General features: G+C 36.7%; 2 protein-coding genes across 2 annotated transcripts in view; both read right to left on the bottom strand.

Annotated features, from left to right (window-relative positions):
• LOC129364141 (C-Jun-amino-terminal kinase-interacting protein 1-like) overlaps positions 1–8,085 on the bottom strand; it is a 38,261-nt gene extending 30,176 nt beyond the window's left edge. The window contains exon 1 of the mRNA XM_055036592.1: positions 7,918–8,085. Coding sequence (XP_054892567.1) covers positions 7,918–7,994 — 77 coding nt within the window. The 5' untranslated portion in view covers positions 7,995–8,085. The remainder of the gene's footprint in view (positions 1–7,917) is intronic.
• Positions 8,086–10,623: 2,538 nt separating this feature from the next.
• LOC129364140 (guanylyl cyclase-activating protein 2-like) lies at positions 10,624–13,783 on the bottom strand. The gene is made up of 4 exons (XM_055036591.1): positions 13,551–13,783; positions 13,312–13,461; positions 11,789–11,897; positions 10,624–11,707 (listed from the first exon to the last, which is right to left on the bottom strand). Exons 1-4 carry the CDS (start codon positions 13,746–13,748, stop codon positions 11,580–11,582), a joined length of 585 nt encoding a protein of 194 aa, XP_054892566.1. The 5' UTR covers positions 13,749–13,783; the 3' UTR covers positions 10,624–11,579.
• Between the last annotated feature and the right edge of the window lie 8,773 nt (positions 13,784–22,556).

Genomic DNA, 22,556 nt, shown 5'->3' with positions numbered 1-22,556 from the left:
CAACCAGCTTATTAGTTATGTGAGTCTACAGTTTAGTCTGCTAGAATAAACAGAGCTATTTTTATCCATACCTTGAAACATATACATTTTATTTACAAATACTAAGAAACTTCATAAGCATTTCAGTTTTCCCATGTTTATGTGCCTGGAACATTTATATATCTGCATGGTACTATAAAGTTCCAATAAATCTATTGTTGGTAACTAACATATTAATCTTAAAAAGGTGGCTCAGGAAACATAAACAGAACTACAAGAAAAGGTCAATAAAGTTTGCTTGACCTAAATTATAGCAAACATGTCTGAATATGTAACAAACCTTCTCCTTTTAGCCAATAGTCTGTTATCAACATATCCTGGCCACGAGTTCCATATCTTGGCAGATTCAAGCATACCTTTTAAGTCGTTCTCTTTATATGTTCCTGCAATTTCACAGATCACAGGATTTTTTTCCAAACCAAAAAAATCACAAGGCTCATTGCAGTCAGTTATTCATCAGCTTCGCCCTCCTGCAAGGACGAGACAGGGGGAATGAGCCGATCCAGGACTGTCCTGACAGATTCAATAAATCAGGTTACAAAAAAGAAACACTCCATCATCCTGTGTATGAAAACAAACTGTAAAAACAGACAGACTCTTCCACAAAGTGCTTCTTCTGCACTAGCGCTGTTGCCATAACGTACATGCACAACATTAGACTTCTGAGGTTCTATTTTTGGTCAAATTGCCCTCTCTCTCTGCACATTCTGCATTGCTCCTTAAAATAAATGTGCAGTCTCGTGCATCTGGTCTCCTTCAAGGGCTTGCCTCCTTGAGTTTTCCGATTGCAAGGAGATGGCATAAAATAATAAAAGTAAATACAGTTACACACTCACAAGGTCACACTCATCCGTACGGCTGCTCACAAAAACAATACCCTACCATTTTTCCCACTGGTCCTCCATCCAACCCTCTCCTCCTTCCCCTCCCGAGTCCATTCTGTACGTGAGGAGGGCATCCACAGGCAAGAGAAGAGAAGGATGTGAAGGAGCAAGCGGGTTAGAAAGTGAATCAGGGAGGGAGAGAAGGAGGAGCAAACAGGAAAAGAGCCGGAGGAAAAAGGAGGAGGGGTGCAGCTTGTCCGGGTCGGTGAGCTAGGAGTCCGATTCAAAGCTTCGCTTGCAATCGCTCGCTCGGAGGGAAGAGATAGATGGGGTAATTGTTTGAAGCTGTGGCACTGAAGCTGCCAAAGAGGAGTAGTGTTATATAACCCGCACGGTGCTGTGTGCATCAGATTTACTACGCCACTGCAGAAAACTGCTGGTGTTAGCAGATCATTCAACAGCACGGGAAGCCCCAACAGGAGAAACATCAGCACAACAGGACACTCCCCTGTCTCTGTTTCTCTCATCTGAACAGTGTCAAGCTAAATTATTCATGAGGAACATCAGCCATCAAAGTCTGCATTTCTTCATTTTTGTCTAGCTCTCCATTCATCCTCTTAACAAAATATGCTGTATTATATTTATCTATTAGTTGTGAGATTATTTTTGGCAATATAAAACACATAAAGCTTTTTATTCAGATTTTATGACAGTGTGACTAAGTTATGCTTTATTGCATCATTTTTCAGATAAACACCAAATGTTTTATCGTTTTGTAGCAGTGGTCCCCAACTTTTTTATTACTGCGGACCGGTCAAGACTTGGCAATTTTGCTGCGGCCAAAGAGGGTGTGTGTGTGTTTGTTGTGGGGGTGGAAGGGGATCATTGTCTTGGCCTGATCATGGCAGCCTGTGGGGTTTTCTCTCACTGGGAGCGAGAACGCGGCCTGTTCAATGTAACAGGTAACCAATCAGAAAGCGCAGTGACGTAAGAACAGAGGAGAATCCCAAACAGTTGACATGGCGCAACTGAGAGTCCAGTGGTCATCGGAGGTGATATGTGGAAATGTTTACTACTGTATGTGAAGGCCATTTTTAGATATGTTTATTATATGTGGTTTTGTTTATTCAGTTAAATATGTTAACTATGAAAAAACATAACTCGCCTCCAAATCATAGTGTAGCAAATAGAGCGGCTGCACCGTCTTTTATCAAACGCCTTTTCTTTTTGATACGCCTTTCATCACTTAAAATGAGTCCACTAACTATCACTGCTTCTACATAGTGATCCGTGTTTGATTAGTATAAATTCACATGTGGTATGTTGGGGGTTTTACTACATTTTCTTCTGGAATCAGGATGTTTGTGAGTGGAATCAGTTTGTGTGTGCTGTGTTGCTCCTGCCATATGGCTGGAAACACGAACCGATCAAACTTCTTGTACTTTCATCGGCTCGTGTTGCCAGAAGCTTGGAAAATCGGCAGACAAGCCTTAAATTGTGTGAACAAGACCAAAACTCACAAGCTACTCCTCTCATCTTGTCTCGATCACTTCCCTACGCTCGCTGACTCTGGTTGCTATGTTAACGTTTACATATCCCTTCAAAATAAGATACAGATGTGGCACAAAAATTAACATTTTACTTTCATGAAAATTTTAACTCACGATAATGACAAATGGGAGCGCTGAGCTTGTTTCTTTGCAATGAGACAGTCCCATCTGGGAGTGATGAGACAATAACTCCCGAAGTGTTGCTTATGCACAGAGTGTTTGGTCTCTATGTGGCAAAGCAGTTTGAAGCTTCATTGCCTCATTCGCGAGCCGGTCGCAACATATTATGCACAGTGGGCTTGGAATGTGAGAATCACCTACCCGGATAAATCCGGGTAAATTCGGATAAATCTCTTCTCTGGGCCTTTTCCCCTTTGCAAAGAATTTTTCCAAAGATATCTGACCTTACCGAGAGAATCTGGTTAAAGGATTTTCAAAATAAAAAATCCCCCAGACTCAAATAACACATAAAATGTAAATATTTAATTATTTCTTGCACAGCCCAGTACCGGTCCACGGCCCGGGGGTTGGCGACCACTGGTTTATAGCACCTATGTGTGTTTCCTCCAACGTATTTGTTATGGCAGCTTTAACTAAGCAATCTATTTGTATTTGTTGGTATGTTACGCTGATGTAAATTTCTTTAAAGTCATGTGGAAAAAAACCATATGACAAAAACAACAGTCCACCCAAAACACCAGATGAAGCCATGACAACTGTTTTCAAAAAGCTACAGAGATTTTCACAAAAATACCATCCAAAAAACCCCAAAACACTTTGTTAATCAAACATTCAACTCCCTGGTTATGAGCTAAATGTACTTGGACAGGAATGATGTTATAAAACCTCCAAATATTGGCCTAATTTGTCTAATCGCTAGTCTGAAACATTAACCAGCTCAATGAAACCAAATTAGTAAGACAAAAAGTTTCAGAATTATTATATCAGACATGTCATTTTTTTTACATTTTGGTATCAATCCCATAATTCAAACTGGGCCAACATTAATAATCAAAGTTTATTTCCTTCTTGTTACTGTTTCTGTATTTTAAATAAGCTTCAGGCATCATAGATTTAAGAATAGGAAAAAAATAGTAATTTCAACTTTGTACTTCTTTCTCTTGACAAAATCTGTCCTTCAGATTGTAAACTCGTTTATTTTTTATTGCATAACATCTTAAAGTACTCAAGTACTCTGTCATCTGTCTTCAATTTAATATTGTATTAGAAGTAGTTGTCCTTTGTCCCTTAGAATCTGCTGCTTGTTTGTGATATGTTTAAATGTTTATGCTTATGTTTTATAGGATATATTTAAAATACTGTTTTAGTTAAATCACCATCTGGTGGTTTATCTTAGTTAAACCACCAGATGGTTTAACTAAATGGCGGTTTAACTGAAACCACTATCTGGTGGGGAAAACTGCAGGTAGTGAAAGCAACTCACCTGAACTACAGCATTTTGAAGAATGATTTACTCTCTAAGTATTGAAAGTTAACTAGATATATTATGTCTACTGACAATATCTTACTTCACCCTTCTAATTGAGTAGCCGTTATCAAGGTTTTTGGAACTTTATGTCTGAATACTACTAAGTGTAACACAAATAATCGGCATTAAAAGCAAGCAGTTTAAATCCCTTACTAATAAAGTAGCTATCTTACTAAATTACTTTTTTGTAATGTTAAAAAATGATTGAAATCTACCATATAGAAATTAGCAATTAAAGGGTACATTTGAAAGCCCCTTGTTCCATTGCCGCAGCTTCATAGGTAAAGTAATAATGTGTTTCGATTTGAACCCCAACCCACAGAAAATATGCAGGAGCTGCATGAAAGTGTGAAGTTTTAACACTTCTTAAATTACTTTACAATTAAAATTATATAACCTCAATGAGGTGTGCAGAAAGGATTGACTACACAACCTACCACATCATGTGGCAGCTCCTATTTCATGCTCTGCTGAGTTCATTGTGCCTCTCTGTACAAAAGCTTGTGATTACATCAAGTGGGTCCCCTTCAAGTATGTTAGTATCTCCTTAAAATATATGCCTACTTAAAGCCATCTCAATCTAGAAAGTACAAATGAGCTGATCCAGAATTTGTCAATTTTGTTCAAATTGCCCACATTTAATATCAATTAACAAAGATATGTGGGGGATAGATTATTTTTGCAAAAGATAGAGACAAAGTAGACCTGCGGTTTATTCACAGAAGGGCGGTGCTGTCTGAGAATACATGTCTGGTCAGCAGAATTAAACAGACAGCAGTAAATAATCAGCAGAGGGGAGCAGCAACCAATACAATTACTGTCCAGGGTGTCAATTCCTGCTGAGGGTGAAATTCAAATCAGTTTAATTTACATCCTTGCTTATCTTTAAATACGAGAGAGCCAGACAATTACAATTCAATCCTGTTGAAGGATCCTGAAAACATTTCTCGCATAAAGGTAATAAAAGTTTAAAAAAAAGCATTCTGGAAAATGGAATGTTTCAGCATCATGGTCCTGTACGTATTGATGTGCTGCCAAGCCACATTCTTACAGATAAGACTGAATGAATCACTTCAGAGTTTGGTCACGCAATGAAAGAATATCTGAATGGTAGAACTGGTTGATGTTGCTTATAATGAGTAATATGTACAGGATAAGAGTTTCTTGCACTGGGGATATCTAAAAAAAATCTAAATATATATTCTCACAAAGGCAAAATTAACATTTGTTAAGTGCGGTTCACTTTCACACAGCACTGTCAAATAATCCAATCCTTCCAAAAATCATGTTCACCTCCTTGTCTGTGGTGGCGCTGCACCAAGAACTACTGAAGGAAACGACACAAAACCCCCGAAGAGGTTCAAACGCCCTAAGGCAAAATAAGTTCGATACCTATGAATTTCTGCTGTTGATATCCACCTCGGGGTGTCGATGAGGAGTACAGACAGGAAGCCTGTATATAGTTTATGTTTTTTGATTATGGACAAATGACACACAGCAGCCTTCACGTTACGCCTGAATACATAAGAGTGTATGTTTGTGTGTGGTCTATAAAAGAACGAAATAAACAAAATCAGAAATGCATGCTCTCTGCATTGGTAAAACTATTTGGCATAAAAACTTTCGACCTTTACATCTTCACAGTATGATTAACGTATTATGACCAAAGCTTAAACAGTCATAACGTCGATGCTTAACAGTGTTTAAAATGCAAACGCTGCACCTGATGCGGTTAGCTTTAGCATGTAGCACCCACCAGCAAACATATTACAGAACAAATAATTAATATCAAACCCAAATTGAACATTGCGTATCTACAGCGGCAAAACACACGACAATTGTCTATGCAGTTATTATTAGTTTGAACTTACTTTTGTAAGCTATGCACACAACTTGAGCTGCTTCTCCAGCTTAACATGTGCGGTTCGTAACAGACGAGTAAAAGAGTGGCGCAGTTTTCAATAAGAATGCACTTATCAACATTCACCACTAGATGTCTCTTGACACAAACTAAATGTTTTTCCAAGGCCTCCTTCTTCTATTTTTATGACTGCTTTATTTACTTCCCAAAGTATATTCAGTGCTTTTCCAACAAACTTCCTTCTTCACAAAGTGCAAACAATAATGGAGTACTGTAAGATTTTAATGGTTGTAGGATTTCTCCTCTGTCTCTGGTTAAATACCACAAGCCATGTCTCCCAACAGTGCTAGAATTACACATTTATTTTGGCTCTGTTGACCCAGAATGCCTTGCGTTATACTTTGCTTCCTGCTTTTGGAGTGATTTCTGGTCCGCTTGCATATGCTTTTGAACCATGCCAGAGTTCACTTCAACCGAACTGAGACCTCGGTTGTTAGGCGAACAACCTAAACAACAAACGACACAGTTTGCTTTTTTGGTTTGGTTATCAAGACTGTAGCTTCAGCTCCTTTTCCCCCAAAACCTCAGCTTAAATATGCAAGATGCATTTGCAAAACTATGGAGTAGATATGTTATTTGACTATGTAGAAATGTATTTTGCTGCACCTTGACTTTGTTGACTAAAAATGTTATTGTATTCAAACCCCTAATAAAACTAATGCTTTCAGCTTAAAGTGGAACTGCTCCCACATGTAAGACAATAAATACAGCAAGCATAAGAGCTGCAATTGCAGCAGTGTGGTTGCCCTGTTTTTAACATCAGCAAGTAGGAGAGGAATTGATAATTCAAGCACAGCATGTGAGGGGAAGCATGTCACGGAAACAAACATGCCAGCATATGGCTGATCTGGGACCAGTCCAAACCTGACTTTGTTTTCTGGCCTCATTTCATGTCAGGAACACCACTGAAACATTCCTTTGATCACAAACACAAGAAGAAAACACAGAATCCCGTTTTCAGTGTGATTCATATCTGTTGAATCTTTTTGATTATCCCACAGATTTCTTTTTAGGTTTTATGACAAATCCCTTTTGTCTATGGATTGCTTTTTATTTCTATGCTGAAGTTGTTGGTTTTCAAATGGTTAAACTCAATGGAAGCACATTTTTATTTAGTTTGATTTAAATAATTATCTGCTAGTCAGACAATGAGTACAACCACTGTTGTAAAGAAAGTCTCTACAGCAGAGAGACTTGCATGTTTGTGGACAATACTGGGATGGGAAAAGCCTAAGCCTGAGGGAGGGTGAGTTTCTGTTGTTATCTCGCTGGGGAATATTGATCAAAGTACCTTCAGCCACAAAGTAATGGTACTTAATGAGTGTAGCTTTGGCCACAGGCATAACTATAACCTCTGAATTTATATGAGAGTTCATGAAGCAACAGCATGCAGCTGATTTCAGCTTGTCTATCTGTATGTTTAATCAGCTTGAGCCAGTCACATCTATTATTTTTTCATTTCTATGTTTAAGCAGCTTATCAATTTAATTTGTGCAATAGAAGATCCATCCATGTTCAGCCACATGAAAATAAATAAAAAACCTGAACAACAAACTACGACATAGAAAAATAAACATAGTAAAATTGTAGAATCAGGATTGTGTAAAGGTGAACCATATACCAACACCACAGTATAGTGGCATGTCAATAAGAGATGCCCTTTGTAAAATCATGTCATCTTAACTTCAAAGCTATCTTAAACAAATGTCAGACAAAACAGTTTATTTAAAAAAAGAACCAAATGGGCTCAAGTCAAAGCACTTCCACTAGAAATGCTGTTATTTTAAAGACTGCAGAGATTTAGAGGTCTGATCAGATTAAGAAAAAGTAGGTTATGCGACATATGCTCTGTGAAGGTGCAGCAACACCGCTCCGTCTCAGTCCTGTGGGACCAGACACGCCCGAAATCAAAAGACGCTTCCCTAAAAGCCGAAGCTCCGAAGAAAGGGACTAACGCTGCTCCTCCTGCTGCAGCGGCGGATCCGTATTGCGAACATCAGCACCCATCAACTCTGCAGTCTCACCCGATTTGCCCCTAGCGCACAGAAGCCAGCTCGGTGAAAACACAAGCACCCCTATTCAGACTCTTCTTACCTGAAGCTGGCCGGAGAGTTCACCTGGATGCTGCGGCCGGACGGTGGTGTGGCTTTCCGCTTCTCTCTGTCCGCCATGCCGCCGCGCGTTCATGTCTCCACCGACTCCGCTGACAGTGAAGCCGCCCGGCCGACAGACACCTGAGAGGTGCGGCGGCGAGGCTGCTGGGGTAATGCCTTCGAAGACTCTGGAAAAAATGGCCACTTGTCATAGCTATCCGGGGTGTATTTATTTATTTAATAACGCTTGAAAAATAAAACAAAGTCATAAGTTTTGTTGTTATTTTAATGGAGGCAACCAAACTCATCACAGACACAGCACATATTGGACATGTATCAGCTTGATAAATGAATTTCAACCTACAAAACATTTAAAACGAGCATTATTTGTTAAACAAGGCAGCCTGCAGGTCATGTTAATAAGCACTAACTTGAGCAAAAACTCGAAATCTCTTAATTTACAAGAAAACAATCTAACTTAAAAGTTAATTTATTTCATTCATTCAGTCAAAAGTAAAACTAGAGCTTCATTACATCCAAAGTGGAGTATTTTGAAAACAAAGTGTTTGTCTTGATTACTTTTTTCAGGGTTTGAGACATAATATTTAGTTTCTCTCAATATTAGAAAAGATCACTAAAAAAGACTAAAAAGTCAACTTGCTGACAGGAATACCCATAAATGATACAATCTTTAATCCTGGGAATGGGCTGGGAATCTTTTTGCACTAATCGTGTCACATGTTATGATCAGCCTGTGTAGTGCTGCTTAGGTATTAAAGCAACCTAAGATACTGTACTCTGTTTTCACTGTTGTTTCTGATGTGTTTCAGTTACACTTGGCACTATTTTGGTCCACTGGTGTGTGGATTATGGATTATGTGACTTAATAAATTAACATTGACAATACCACATAGAATTTCTTTTGGGTTTAGGTGCTATCAGTTTGCAAGTCAACCAAGCAAAATGATACTATGGTCACTAAATCAGATCCCTTTAGCTGTAGAAGGTTGCCAAGCTCTGCTGGAAAATGAAACCAGTAACTCCATAAAGTTTGTGTTGTAGTAGTGAAATTGTGACAAAAAGAAGGCTTATAGAAATGAAAAATAATCTGCTCATGCTTCTTTGAATAAGTCTTATTTTTGAGACAGAATTTAAATTAAGAAGATTCCTACAATACAGGAACTAAGCTATTTTCTTGTTGCATTTACAAAGATCCAGGTGAACGCCACACTAAGAAAATTAGGTATGAAATGCATCCTTATACAATTACAGTTTTACACTCATTTAGAAATCATGTAGTGTTACACTGACTCATTATAAAAACTGTAATTAAAACAGGGAAAGCAAAAAATAAAAAATAAAAAATAAGATGAAGAAACATTAATATAACAAGAATTGTATCGTTTTATAACATATCCACTAGAGGTCAGCATTTGAAAAAGAAATGGTTTCTGGTATTTTTTAAATTTGTGGTTCTGCTGCTGTCTGGACTGAGAAATGTAAGATAAGTGCATTTCAAGTGATCCCAAGACTTCAAAGCTCTGTGAAATAATGATTTAATAAAAAAAACTGAAGTAGAGCTGAAATAAAATTTCAACCCATGTCAGGTATCTCAAAAAACTGTTGCTTTAGGTCAGCTGACTTTGTCAGAATTGTTTTAAATCAAAAATTATAATGTATCTACCACAATTTTCCAATACTGCATTTTATGCTTCCATATTTATTAAATGATTATTGATGTGATGGAAGACTTTTTGAAGGGTTGTTTTTAGCTGTATGTGAATTAAGTTCTGCTGTGAAACAGTCTGATGAAAGGATTAACATTGAAAAGTTATCTTACTTTGCATCACAACCTAACAAAATATGCATGTGTAAAGCAGTTTATTCATTGTTTTGTGTCTACAGTCAATTCTGCTGTATTGTGGCCATACATGTGATTTTTTTCAACCTTTTTTTATGAACCTCCCACTTAATAAAACATTTTCTCATCCACTTCTAAGGGAAGATCAGAGTAATAAGGACAAAAACAGTTTATGTATTACAAAAAATACCACAAAAAGTCACACACAATAGGCTTATACAAAGTGATGAAATATTTAGGAATGAACCTACAATTTGATCCTGTGTCTTAAATCTTTGCAGCTGAATGACAGATAATTGGATCCATGCTCTATTAGCATTCCCTGCATAATTCATTGTTGAGAAAAAAAAGAAGCCTTTTCTAACCATTTACCTATGCTGATTGTATCCCTGCAAGCAAGGGTTACAATTAGGGAAACATTATGTCCCCTATCCCTTTTTATGTCTCAATTGTTCAAATTCTTTGTCTTTTCATAACAAAAAACCTAAAGACAGCCTACTATAATAAATAGTAAAATGTGCCCACTTAATTTTGTCTGTTCATTGTCTTTCTAATTGTTTGAGGATCATAATCTAAGTGAGCCTATTGATTCATGCAAAGTTTGACCTCAACAAAGAAGCTTATTCTTAGCTAAAGACTTTAGCAGACTAATTTTAATGCTGTAATCCACAAACCTGGTTTCTTGTTTTCACCTTGTTGTCTCTTATGCAATTTATGTGATTACTTAATGAAGTGGCACATTACTTTGATAAAATAGTTTTTATTCTTTGTTTGGTTAGACTTATAGTTTTGTATTTGCCTATGATACAACAGTCTTGATACAACCACTGCAAAACAGACAGAAAGATATGTTGAGTTTTAATTTATTCAGCAACCTAAGCAGATGTATTTACAATTAATAGCAATTGAAAAGGCACAGACAGCTTATTCATGTATGCACTTGAAAGTAGGAGACACCAAAAAAAAGTAAATCTGGAACACAATATGAATAGGGACAGAAAACAGATATGGGATTGCTCAGCAGCAAAACGGCATAAACTGATCTGTGTACAGTAGGTTCTATGCTTACATTTTAAAGACATAGCTGTATGGTGACAATGATGAAGGTTCCAAAAAGCATTTGGTTGATGTGGACAACTGTGTAACTGATAGCAAAACAAATTTCAGGCAATTCTAAAGTAATAAAAAGTATTCTTTTAAAACAGCCAGAAAACAAGACAAAGCACTATTTTGAACAGGTCTTAAAAAAGAGCATTTAGCAGCAGTAAAATATCATCTATAGTGAAAAATATTATGCCAACATTATATACTTATTATTTATCCTTAAATGAAACAATTCTTAGAGATCTGAGTAATATAACTAAGCAGTTAAATTGCTGATACAGCAGAAAATGATATTTGCAAAAAGCCAAAAGAAAGTTATTTTTAATTAAGCTTTGTAGGTTGTTGGTTTGAGTGAAATGGCCCATTGAAAAAAGCTAAACATAAATTAATATTTTAAGTCAGCATAATGAAACATAAGAGCAGTTGTAACACTATAGAGTCATGTACAAAAACCAATAAGCAGCCATTTTTTAAGAATATTCTTCTTAGTTACAATTGTTGTAATGGGTTTGTATAGTGCCAAAAAACAAATTGTGGTTAATGTTAATTATACTGATCGAAAACAATATGTTTTCAATTTGTGAATTTGATACTGCATGTTCATAAATGGCACAGATGTGTGAATGAAAAAAAAATGTCTGCTGTATTTCTGCCACCATGACTGTATATATTTTCACAGCAAAGGCAAACTTGACGCATCAGAAATGTGCACTCTTCCGTCTGTTGTCCATAACCCATCCAGCCGGATTCATGTCCAACTTCAACATGTTTAGTACCCATGGATCTTCCTGTGCACCTCTAATAAACTCTTCCAAAGTAATGTGACCTGTGAAAGCAAACAGAGATGTGTTAAATGTTACCTTTTTCTTGTACTTTTCCTACTATATTGCAACACTGTTTTTCTCACCGTCTCGGTCAAAGTCAACAGCATCTAATATTCGTTCCACAACCTCATCAACTGAAAGTTGTGTCTCGCTCATGTCTTTCTTTGAGCACTTTTTGATCCGATAGATACTCTGGAATAATAGTAAAGAGAACATGAAACTGCAGACAATATATTTAGATAATTTCCTGCAATGTTAGCAGCTGGAACGCAAAAGTAATAAATGGTTTCAGAACATTCATCTCTTAATTAATCGGGTAAACATTCAATGCATTCTATAGCAAAAGTCAAAGAGAGCCGTTTTGTTGTAATTCCAATCTAGCCACAAAGATATAATAAAATGTGATTTTCTGATGAGCTGAGGCTATCATCATAAACACACCCTGGGAGGCACACTTGAGCTGCAGGTTTTATCGATCCGCAGCCACACTAGTAATTATGGATGGCAACAGCAACAATCCTGGTCCTGAGACCGCCCAGTTGACCTACATGTTTCAGACCTGTTTCTGTTCCTGCACATCAGATTCAAATGATAATGCATGACCTCCTCTGCATGCCATCAAGTGCTTCTAAAGCCTGTTGATCTCCCAGTTATTTCAGCCAGGAGTGTGGCAGAAAGGAGACACCTAAAACATACAGGACAGAGGGGAATTGAGCTCCGGGGCTTGGTGACTAAATGAAATAATAATCAGGCAAGTTCACTTAAATTCCCAAGAAAATATTGGGTTTAGGATATTGTATATAAAATGAATAATATCTTTTAAGCTCTTGTTCTGCTCAGTTATTAGCTTGACTCCCACCTGATAAATACTGATTCGTATTAAGTAGAATATGAATCAGTACAGACCAAAGCATTTCCATTAATATGAATGAGCTAGTAACTGTTATCATGTCAGAACTGTGTCCATTTTACAGCATGACACATCACTGTCCCCTTCCCCCAACATCTTGCTGCTTGCTGTCACTAAGCTGGCTGTGTAAAGCATACAACACTTTGTACCTGTCTTCATAGAAAAAGAGATTTTAAACCTTGGAAAAATTCAGTTGTAAAGATCAGTGACAGTCATGGTGTGAAAACTAAAAGAGAGTCAGCCATCATCCGTATTAAGGTAAAGCCGCTTTAGGATGAGAATATTTAAGCTACGAGTGGCATGTCTGTAAAGCAGCTGATTGCAAGCTGGTTATCTGAGCTTGTATATTTACTAATTAACCAGTGCAATCAGTTTCTATGTTTGTGTTGCCTAATAAGGATGCTGAAATTTTTAGCAGAAGTCATACACTAACGTTTGGTTTTCTGTTTCAAATAAAATAAGTTAAATCATGGAATAAAGCTTTGTTTACAAACATTTTTTTCCATAATCTCATGAGGCAGTAGTTTCTAAATTAGTAGTATAGAAGTTAATATTGCATTTTTAATCAAATGAGACTAATTCATGTGATCATAGAAAAAGTGTGCTCAAATATTTTTCATCAAATATGTAACAAAGTAATGTAGAAATACAATAATAAAATGACATAACACAGGTAGAATATTTGATCAGACTTACATCAACGATAGAGCGCAGCTCATTCCTGTCCACGTAGCCATTGCCGTCTTTGTCATACACTTTGAATGACCAGCGTAGTTTATGCTCCAGGTCTCCCCGGAAAACCAGATTCAGTGCTGCCACAAACTCAAGAAAATCAATTGTATTGTCCTATAAAAGATAAGTTAAAAGAGGAGGTTTGCCTTAGATTTTGATACTTTAACTGATAGGAAGAAAAGGAAGTTGGTTTCATTTCTTACCCCATTCTTGTCAAAGGCCCGGAACATGTTCTCCGCATAATCAGATGCTTCCCCTGTTGGGTCCACTCCAAAGAAACGTTTAAACTCATGCAGAAAAAGAACTCCACTAGGGCATTCCAGGACAAATTTTTTATACATATCCTGAAGAGCTTTAACATCAATCTCCTCACAACTCCCAGTTTGTTGAGTCTGCCCCATCTCTAAATGCAACAGTCCATAATCAGGCAGTTGGCAGCAAGAGACCTAACTTGAAATGGACATCTCTCGATCCTGGGTGGGTTTTTTTTGTATAAGCCTTGGGAATCCTCTTGCGGAATCCTCCAGTTTGTACATGAGCCAGGTGATTATTGCTGCCTTAGGATTAGTGACAAAATACTGTATGCCGGTCGGGTTTCCCATCAGTGGGGTGGACCAAATGACAGTAACTAGTACTTGATGTCAGAAAATTTTACACATTTATCAAGTAAAAATAAATTAAGTATGGATTGCCATATAAATGTGAACCATAATTTTTTCTGAAGGGTGTACATCTGACTAGAACCTCTAGATTTGATCAGAAAATTCATAGAATGGATTATTTAATAATTAAAAAAAATGTTCTCCTTTCAAACCTTTAGGTAAAAATGAAAACTATCCAAAATGAATGACATTTACAGTTCAAAATAGTTTATATTCCAAGATCATCATCATCATTATTATTATTAGTAGTAGTATTAGTAGTGTTACGGTTGCAGTTGTTATTGTTTTCAAAACATCATGACAAATAAAAAAAATATATCTTTTTACTTACTTTCTTTCTGAATCATTTCTGAGCTAATGGTATCATCAGAATGGCTTCTGCCTAAATCTGTTTATGCCCTTAATCTGTCTCAGTGTCGCCTCTCTCTCTTTCTGTAGCTAAGAGGCTGAAATGCTCAAGGTAAGGCTAATAGGGAATCATTTTATCAAGCTCTCAAACTTAAACTTAGATAGTCAGTATCTGTGCTATGAGAAACTACTCGTTATGACTACAAGAATTTTTCACTTTGGTCATATCTGATAGATGGCAAATGTTTATTTAATAGGTATATAAATATATTCAGCAATACCCCTTTCTGGGGTATTGCTGCATGAAGTTTGCATGTTCTCTCTTTGCATACATGGACTTTCCAGTTCAAGAACACAACTGTCAGGTTAATCTCTTCAAAAAGCCCTTATGTGTGACTGTGTGTCTTCATGGTTGTTTGTCCTGTGTGCCCACTCAGCACCAGCCCCCACATCATTCAACAGGAACAAGAGGGTACATACAGGGGATAGGTGGAAGGATTTTCTTTAAGCAAATGCAAACCAAGCCCTTCAGTAAAAGATGCCAATTAGCAAATATCTATTAAAAAATTCTGATTACAGCAGACATCAGTAAAATCCAGACATCAGCTGATGTCTGCTGTAATCAGAATTTTGTGGACCTGTGCATCTGCTGGGCTTTTCATAGGAGCGACAATGCTCTTAAGTGCTCTTAAATGTCACTAATCAATGTTGTAATGATGTACTGAAGGGGAGGTTCAGTTTTCACTTGACGTATTTTCACTTTGTCAGCACATCTTCCCAGTCAGTGGTGGGATGTGGGGTTCCTGCAAAGTTCTGTAAATGATCCCCAGGGATACTTGTTTTTGATTTTGTCCTAACTAGTCACATAGTTGTAAAGAATAGAAAATACCTTTATATGAAATTTGCAATTTTATTACTTTTAACTTAAAACTCTGCAAAAATGTGTTTTTTTTCTTTATTATGAATTATTTCTGGTAGAAAGACTTTGAGGAATTGTCAAAAAATGCTGTTAGCACTCCTCAAGTGAAAGAGCATGCCTTATCTCTTCAGTGCTGCAGGTATAAAGGAAAACCCTACGAGAAGCTGAAATGCTAATGCTTCAGTTAATCCAGAATTTATTTCAGTGTCTCAGATTTATTATTTAAGTAACAGATTATATGTTGTCAGAAAGCAAACTACGCTACTGATGGCATTTAAAAAAAACACATTTCTGGTCTCTATTAAGAGGTTCAAATACCTATGTTCTTTAGTTTCCACTATCCTGCAAATTTTATGTGTCTATTCTCCAACACATCTAACTGAAACAACTGCAATATTTTTTGGACATGCCATAATGTTACAGAAGCTTATTGACAACACATGGATGCATGCATATCCATCCTTGCAGGCGTCGATTCTTTCCATGTATTCTTGCTTCTTCCCACAATTTAAAAAATGTATTTTATATTAATTGGCCACTGTGAGCTGCTCTTAGGAGTGTATGTGTGTGTGTGTGTGTGTGTGGGTGTGTGTGTGTGTGTGTGTGGGTGTGTGCAGTGTGTGTATGTGTGTGTGGGTGTGTGTGTGTGCAGTGTGTGTGTGTGTGTGTGTGTGTGTGTGTGTGTGGGGGTGTGTGTGTGTGTGTGTGTGTGTGTGTGTGTGTGTGTGTGCAGTGTGTGTGTGTGTGTGGGTGTGTGTGTGTTGTGTGTGTGTGTGTGTGTGTGGTTGTGTGCGTGTGTGTGTGTAGTTGTTTGTTTAGTGTGTTTTGCCCTGTGTTGGACTGGTGATGTGTCCTGAGTGTACCTTGCCTCTCACTCAATGGCTGCTGAAGCTTGGCACTGTAACCACAGAGATTAAGTACGTAGAGTAAATGGATGGATGAAAAAATCCTCATAGTAAGTAGGATAAATTACCATTTGGCTTAAGTAGAAACTAGGACATTGTTTGGGGGTTCTTCAAGTACAGAACCTATCATGTGTCTATGTTTAGTTATTCACTAACTCTTCAGGAGCATTAGTGAAAAAGTATGATAGTGTAGTAACTGTTTTGGCATCAGAAAGTGAAAAAGGCATTTCATAAGTCACTTTATATCAAATAATTTATATCACTAAGCAACATAATAATAATTAAGTAAATAAATACATAACTAAGAAGTACATGCATGACTGTAAATTTTCTTGCAGAACTAAATAAAATCAAAAGCCTACATTTGGTTAAAAAAATAAATAAATAAATAAAAAGCAACGACCTGAAGACCAGGTCAGGTCATGCTAATTTAAGCTAATTAGATTTAGCAGTTTGCCACAAGTCCTGATCTGGCCAAGCAGAAGAAAAGAAGATTAGACACAATTGAAAGGATTCTCCTCCCACATCACACAGAAAGAGTTTGGCTTCAAGTCTCTCAGAAAAGCTGTGCAACACATCACCAATGTTGTTCCAGGCACAGTAAACTGTATCAAGCAGAGTTTATTATCCAAACCAAAACACTTTTGATGTATGAAATACTCAACTCACAAAATGCTCAAAGTAAGACAACATACTGAAACTTCTAAAACTGCCACAATATTTCCTAAAGTAATAAGAAATGCTGGATTTATGTAAAATGAAGCAACAGTCTGAAAAAGCATTTGTTGAGGCTGTCTTACTCAATGGCATTATAGTTTCAATAATTTTAATCATTCAAGTTGAGGTACGCAGGTTTGGCCAAAATGAAACAAACTCCTTCATATATTATCCACTAGATGGCAACATTGGAACACTGGTGGTCGCAGGTTTTAACTACAATTTTAACTGCAGTACATAATCAAACACAAACAAGGTTTTCTATTATGCAGCTGCAATATTTCAGCAAACAAATGCAAAGTTGCAACTTGTCATTTAAAATAATAATGCATCAATATTGCAAGCTAAAGTGTTCATAAAAAGAAATTGAAATGAAATCAATTCACTATTTGTATGTTAACATGGATTGTTTTTATTCCCTAAATAAAGAGGAGCTGGACTTCATCTTTCTCGTTACTGACATGTCAAGAGGATCTGTTGTTTTGTTGGAGCCTCTATTTGGAGTCTAGTTGGCTCATGAATCATGATCTGCTCAAAATCCCTGCATTTTTAGACCTAAGATGCTGTTACACCATTTGATTGCATATCATTTGCTTGATCTTACAAAAACACACACACCTTCTCAGTTTTTAAAAAAATGTATTTCATTGTTAGGATTGGCTTTTTTTCCTACTTCGAACAGCCCTGGGTTTGAGTTTTACTGGGTGTTTTCTTCTGGTGGTAAAATGGCAGCAATACCACACACCAATTTATCCTCATACCTTTTAATAATCTTTTTAGTTTTTAATTTGTTTGCTGATTGGATAACAGTCAAATTGACTGTACATGTACTCAGTGAAACAATTGAACCCCAGTGCTTCATGAAGCTTTCTGTATGAAATGTATAAAAAAACATTTCCTATACAATCAGTTATGTAGCGTGAATAAAAATATAATTTTACTATCAACTAAGTAGATATTTTCAAAAGCCTTTAAAGCAGCTGATTAATCTCAATTGTTTTCACTAGAAACCCTTTTTTTTTGTTGAAATATCTACTTTTTTTATGCTTAGCATCTCACAAAAAGCCAAGAAGAATACAATGAGTTGTGAAAGACATTATAAACATTACTGAGCAATAGAAAGGTTCACAACTTATGTTCTCCCTAATGTCCACTAGATGATGACAAAGCATCACAGCAAAACACCAAGAATATCTCCATTTACAGCATCAACATTTTTTAATTTATAACTCATAATCAAGAAGCATAACTATACATTCCAATGTTACCAACTCTACATTTGTCAAAACGTCCAATCATATAAAAAATGTTCTTGTGGGTTACAGCACTTTTTCTGAATAACTGCAGTACAAGGAGAAATTTAACATATTTCCCTTCTATATTTAGTCTAAACAATATAAATAGTTGATAATGAGTAATAATGAGGCAATATCAGAGAGAATAGTGGATGTTTTTGGAACCAAGCAAATGAAATGCTAAAAATATGACCAACTGGAAAGACAGAATAAACACTGAATCCAACAAAATGTTCCATCCTACTTTGATGAAGATAATGAGGTTAACAAAGTTTAATTTATGCACGTCTTGCAGAAACATATGGCATCAACACCAGGCACAAAGCTGTATCTTTTCCTCCACTCAGTCCAAAACACTGGAGGGCTTCTTTTCAAATACATTCCACAGATGCCATTTCCAAAGATACCATGTTTGAAATCACCTCCCTTTTAACTCTTAATGCAACCTTCATGAATATATTATGGAGCTTGACTTTCTGAAATTCAAATAGCTGCTGGAAGTAGCTATCGAGACCTTATGGTAAATGGTCTATAAGCAGCGAATGGAAATTCTATGTTTGCAAACATGAATGCAGCTAAATATCTTCCCATTTACTGATTATAATATTTTTCTAATACACTCGTAAGCCTTGGGATATAGATGAACATAAACCATATGTGTATTGGAGGAATATTTTGTATATTGTATAATTTTTTTAAAACTTCATAGTGATAAATTGTGCAATCAATTTTTTGAAATAAGGAAGATATCAGTACTAAACTAAAGCTAATGACAATGTCTTCAGATAAATTGTAATGAAAAAAAAAACAATGTTAAGGAAACAGGAAAAGCTATTCATGTTTGTATGTGACTGAGGCTTGAGTCACGACTTCAAGAGTCAGCACACACAGGCATATACAGAACATCTTCTACAATCCTAATCTTGATACCAAGTTGTACCTGGCTTCTTTTTCTAGCAAGCTTTATGGAGACCATTGTTTCTCAGTGACAATGCCAAAAATGCCAGTGCCTGGTACATTGACCATGGTGCCACTGTGCTTGATTGTCCAGCAACCTCACCTGTGCTAGAGGGTATTTTAGATGTATGGAGTGTCATAAAAAGGAAGAAGAAGAAGAAAAAAAAAAAACTAGCAGCATTGATTGTCCAAACAATCAATGCCACAGGCTAATTTTCTGATTATTGCATTACCAGATTATCAATAGACGGGGTACACTGATAGTTTACATCACTGTTACTACATAAAATCCACAGAACGTCTTAAAGTATTCTGATTTGTCAATATGAAGCGAGATACATTTTGCTTCAAAAAACAATCTACAAACACAATAAAGCAAACGAATGTAACACAATCCATCACTGCTGTTTAATAAGGATTTGACTTTATGCGTGTTTAACTCTCATGCACAGAGGACAGGATAAAAAGGTTGACTGGATGGTCAAAGAAGGGAGAAAGACTATGACATTCATCTCGAGGTTAAAATAAACCTGCCTCTCATGGTGTCCCAAAGAAATGAATAAATATTGTAGCTGTCTTGGTGACTAAGAAGTATTTTTAAAATCTTTCAAAGAGAATGTAACTGCCAAAACATTTTATTGCTAAGCACATAAAAAGGCCAAAATATATTTTATGATAATCCTTGAAAAGGTTATCCTGATTTATGTAGAGCAGGTTCTTGCATGTCTGCAATGGAAACTGTAGCGCGAGAGACTGTTTATTATTTTCCTGGTTTGTACTTTAAAGAGAGTAATATTGATTTTTCAGCTTTCTCAATGGTAAGATTAATTTATTTTACTTTATTGAATGAAAAAATCAAGGTCAGATCATTGTTTCAACATTTTTTTACTTCCCAATGACATGATAAAGATTCTTTGGAGGTCAAAAGAGCGGACGACAGGAGGACACATCGATTTTTACTTCTTCTTCACACTGTACTCTGTCTAATGCTTTCTTATTCTGGTTTAGTGGCACACAAAAAGGGTACAACAAAGACAGGGCATGTCCTTTAACTTTTTCAGTGCTGCTTTGGTTTCTTGACTTCCATATCAAAATAATGATGGTATTTCCAAGTAGTTGTTACTTTGTAAGTAAAGTGGGGCTGTCCTAATTCGATCTCATGTATCATCTGGAGTTTGGATCAAGGCAATGTGACTTACGGCTGAGTTTGGGTTTATAGAAAGGCAGCAACAGATAACCAAACATTACAATGAATGAAAGCAGATTCCCATCTTTGAACACACTACAGATCAACTCTTGAAGCAGATTGGCCAATCTGGTTGAATACCACACCATTTCTGCCGGCGAAGTGCAGGTGAAGTTTGCAAACAATTGTCAAAATTGGAGAATAACATAGTGGAAAAACAGTGCCTAGTCCAATAATTTTCAATGTCAGCTGCCGTCATTCAGATGACAGGGTCAGAATTTGGTGTGGACAACATAAAAACATTGGTTGACTTGTGCTGTTGTAACAATTCAGCTTGCTGTTGGCAGTGTAATGGTGTGGAGGGAATTTCCTGGCCCTCCAGAGGCCCTCAGTACAAGTATTGCTCTGGATGTCTATTCCTTCATGACCATTGTTTGGCCTCCACAGTCACCACATATCTAACCAATAAAACACTTTTATGACATGATTGATCAGTACATTTGCATTATGGATGTCCATCCAAAAAACCTGCAGGAATAACATCATGCTGTCACATCAACACAGACCAAAATCTATGAGTATTTTTTTCTGATACCTTTATCTAAATCTACACTTATCAACAAATTAAGGTTGATCTAAAGACGAAAGGGGTATAACTAGGTACCAGTAAGGTGAACTTACTCTCATAGTGCATCATCACAAAGCAGCACTTCAGACTTTATTAGAGCTATTAATGTGTCAATGTGTCAATCATATACATCCATATACATCCAGCCTTGTCCTTAATGGGGTCAGGAGGGGTGCATATCTCCAGCAACGTTTCAGGCAAGAGGCGGGGCTACCCTGGACAGGTCGTCAGTCTGTCGCAGGGTAACACAGAGGCAGACAGGACAAACAACCATGCACACAAACAAAGCCACTCACACCTAGGGAGAATGTAGAGAGATCGATTAACTTAATAGTTATGTTTTTTGACTGTGGGAGGAAGCAGGAGAGAACCTAAGTATGCACAGGGAAAACATGCAAACTCCTCGCAGAAAGACCCTGAGCCGGGAATCGAACCCAGGACCTTCTTGCTGCAAAGCAATAGTGCTACCAACTGCACCCCATATACATAACATTTTTGTAAAATGAGTTTTAATCTGAATATCAGGATCATTAAATATTATTCTGTAATATTCAACCATATCATAGGCCCAAAAAATGTTCTTCTGGCAACTGATCTATTACATATGATTAAATGGTTGTAAATGGTTTAGGTTGAATAAGCAGGGGGAGGGTTAGGGTTACAATGAATGAATTGAGATACAAATATTTTTTTATATTTTATAAAGTTCAAAAAGCCATTTCTTTTCATAACATTTTTTTTGGTAACACTATGAGAAATCATTGTAATTACAGATTAGTCAAGGTAATGTGCTCACAATTACATTACCTTGGTTGATCCAAAAACAACTAAAAAGATTAAAAATGTATGCCTAATTTATTTCCACTTCTATCTCTCTAGGGTTTTCGCCTTACACTGCATTAGAAACCGTTCTAAATAGTGTATAAAGTTATTTTTGTTGCCCCTTGACAGACCTAAAGTGTGTTTGTGTATTTTTATTTAGCTGGGGTTTTTTTTGGGTAAAGGGATGTTAAGGGAATAACAGGAATGGTTTTGGGCTGAGAGCTGTAGAAAATTCTGAATCATTTATACTGTTTGATCCAAGCAGCACTGCTGAGCTAAAGCAAGAAAACACCCATGGATGCAGAGAATGGGCTGCAGGAAGGCAAATCAAATCATGAAGCAATATGACGGGAAAGACATGTATTGTTGGTCAGTTTGAAAAGAAAAACACATCTCGTATGTTCAAGTGTTAGACATAATACTCTCAAGTGGACTTTATGCATGAGAAGAAGAAGAATAAAAAATAACCCATTAATCTGTGATTGTATTTGATGGATGGACCTTAACTTCATATGGAAGTAATCCCAGACACAAAACGTAAGGTCGGATATCGAATACCGATAATTGTATTTATTTATTTTTTGATCAGCACACCTTAAGGGCAGACAGTGTCTTGGCTTTGAAGCAATTCAGAGAGACCTAACATCAATTTTTTTGGACTGTGGGAGGAAGGTGGATTATCCAGAGAGAGCCCATGAATGCACAGGGAGAACTTGCAAACCGCATGCAAGAAATACTTGGCTGGTATTCAACACCAGATTCTTGCTGTA

Source organism: Poeciliopsis prolifica, unplaced genomic scaffold, assembly GCF_027474105.1.
Source record: "Poeciliopsis prolifica strain line A6 unplaced genomic scaffold, Auburn_PproV2 SCAFFOLD011, whole genome shotgun sequence".
NCBI lineage: Eukaryota > Metazoa > Chordata > Actinopteri > Cyprinodontiformes > Poeciliidae > Poeciliopsis > Poeciliopsis prolifica.
The sequence above is the reverse complement of the archived record's forward strand: the minus strand, read 5'-3'. Positions and strand labels throughout refer to the sequence as shown.